The sequence below is a fragment of the Loa loa genome (genome assembly GCF_000183805.2).
Source record: "Loa loa unplaced genomic scaffold supercont3.1491, whole genome shotgun sequence".
NCBI lineage: Eukaryota > Metazoa > Nematoda > Chromadorea > Rhabditida > Onchocercidae > Loa > Loa loa.
Genome location: NW_018109671.1, coordinates 1 through 1966, shown reverse-complemented (window position 1 = coordinate 1966; position 1966 = coordinate 1). Strand labels below are relative to the sequence as shown.

The following is a 1966-nucleotide window of genomic DNA, read 5'->3' as shown; positions in this document are numbered from 1 at the left end:
AATAATAATAATAATAATAATAATGATAATACTAATAATAACAATAGTAATAATAATAATAATAATAATAATAATAATAATAATAATAATAATAATAATAATAATAATAATGATAATAATGAAAAATATACAAAGAAATATCAAATAATTAATAGGTAAGAATTTGTATTAATTATTTAATATCACTTGTTAAACAGTATTGCTTTTTTGTTTCTGTTTTTCTTTTTTGATAAACATTGTGATAATAAGATTAAAAACTAACAAACACACCATTTCCAGTAACTTCCTCAACAGTTTGTTGTACAGATGGCATAATTTCACTGTTACCTTTTTGTGCTCGAATCCAATAAGCCTTTTGACCTAATCAAAAGTAAAAATAGCTAACATAATAATATAATACTTCAATTTTTTTTCCATAGTTCTAAAATATTGATAAGAACAAGAATAATAATAATATTGATAATAATATAAAGAAAAACATACTGCTAATAAGATCCTCTTCATAGCTGAGACCGTAAAGTGGTTGACAAGTTTTTTGACAGGCTGGTGATATTTTCCTCCGATAGTATTCAAAAGAGCATGGACTACCACAATTTGGTGCAGTAGTATATGGTTTACAACCTTCAAAACTACCATAATCGCCACCTGTAATTTCAATTATAGATTTTTTACTTTTTGAATTATACATCTTTATTTAAAAATAATAACAAACAGATTAAGTGATATTTAATAAATGACCAATTGGCTATGATAAAATGACCATTATAAATCTTTACTTAAAGATAATAACAATAAGAATACCTGTTACAACGCCATGATTTCGCCAATAGATAAATGCTGATAATGCCCAATGTGATCCTTGGCATCTTTTAAAAATATTACTTATTTAGTTAAACGGATAGGAAGAAATTTTTTTAATTAATAAATTTTATAAAATTCAAAAAATTTCAAAAAATGTTTGCTAATTTTTAAAATTTGAAAATAATATACAATTAACAAATTATTTATAATCATATAATCTAAAGATTTATAAATCAAATATGCTAATAAGCTATTTCCATATGTAAGATATATAATCTTAATTAAATCTGATCTTTTAATTAGCACTAATTATTGTATATAAGTTATGATTAGAATTAAAAATAAGCTAAATTAATATACAAACCCGCCACATTCGGTACAACAAGATATCAGATCTTCTGCAGAGATTTGCTTTTGATTACTGTAATTTGTTGCTATACATAAACGATCAGACATTACAGATGCTGCTGATATAGCCTTAAAAAAAAAAAAAAGGAAGAAAAAAAAACGAAGGAACATTTAAACAGTTAATATCTGAATTAAATTTAAAAAATTTTAAATCTTGTCAGTCTGGTAGCATGAATTGTTATATTTGAATTTAAAAATTTAACAGTCAATTAATTAATTAACAAAAAACTTGAGGAAATTTATTGATTTACTAGGGCTGAACTAAATTGGATTTGATTTTTGATTTCTTAAATGATTTGTAACTTTCGAATTTTTTTTTATCTAATCAATTCTATCTTATCAATGATATTGATAACAGACTAACCCAGCATGATCGTTATTCATCTTAATTGGATCAATTCTATCTTATCAATGATATTGATAACAGACTAACCCAGCATGATCCACATCCACCTTGATTAGCTACCACATGAACGGACCAACAGAGAGGCCATCGTAAACGAGCATCAAAGTGTTTTGGTAAGTTTAATTTTTGCTCTTTAATAACTGAAAACAATTTTAGAAATAATGAAAAAAAATCGGGTAAAATATCGTTTTTTCGTTACAATTATTCGCTAATTATAGGATTACTAGGAGATATTTCAGGTATTACTGGATAGTTAATAGCAGGATTGCTAAAGGATACTGGATAGTCAATAGAAGGATTGCTAAGGGATACTGGATAGTCAATAGGAGGATTGCTAAGGGATACTGGATG

General features: G+C 25.1%; 1 protein-coding gene across 1 annotated transcript; it reads right to left on the bottom strand.

The window, feature by feature from the left end:
* Positions 1-262: 262 nt before the first annotated feature.
* On the bottom strand, positions 263-1762 carry LOAG_15077 (hypothetical protein; the record flags this gene model as incomplete). Its single annotated transcript, XM_020448894.1, has 5 exons — positions 263-360; positions 484-645; positions 802-866; positions 1166-1278; positions 1643-1762. Coding segments are annotated over 5 exons (558 nt in total), but the record flags the coding sequence as incomplete, so codon positions are not given.
* Positions 1763-1966: the final 204 nt, after the last annotated feature.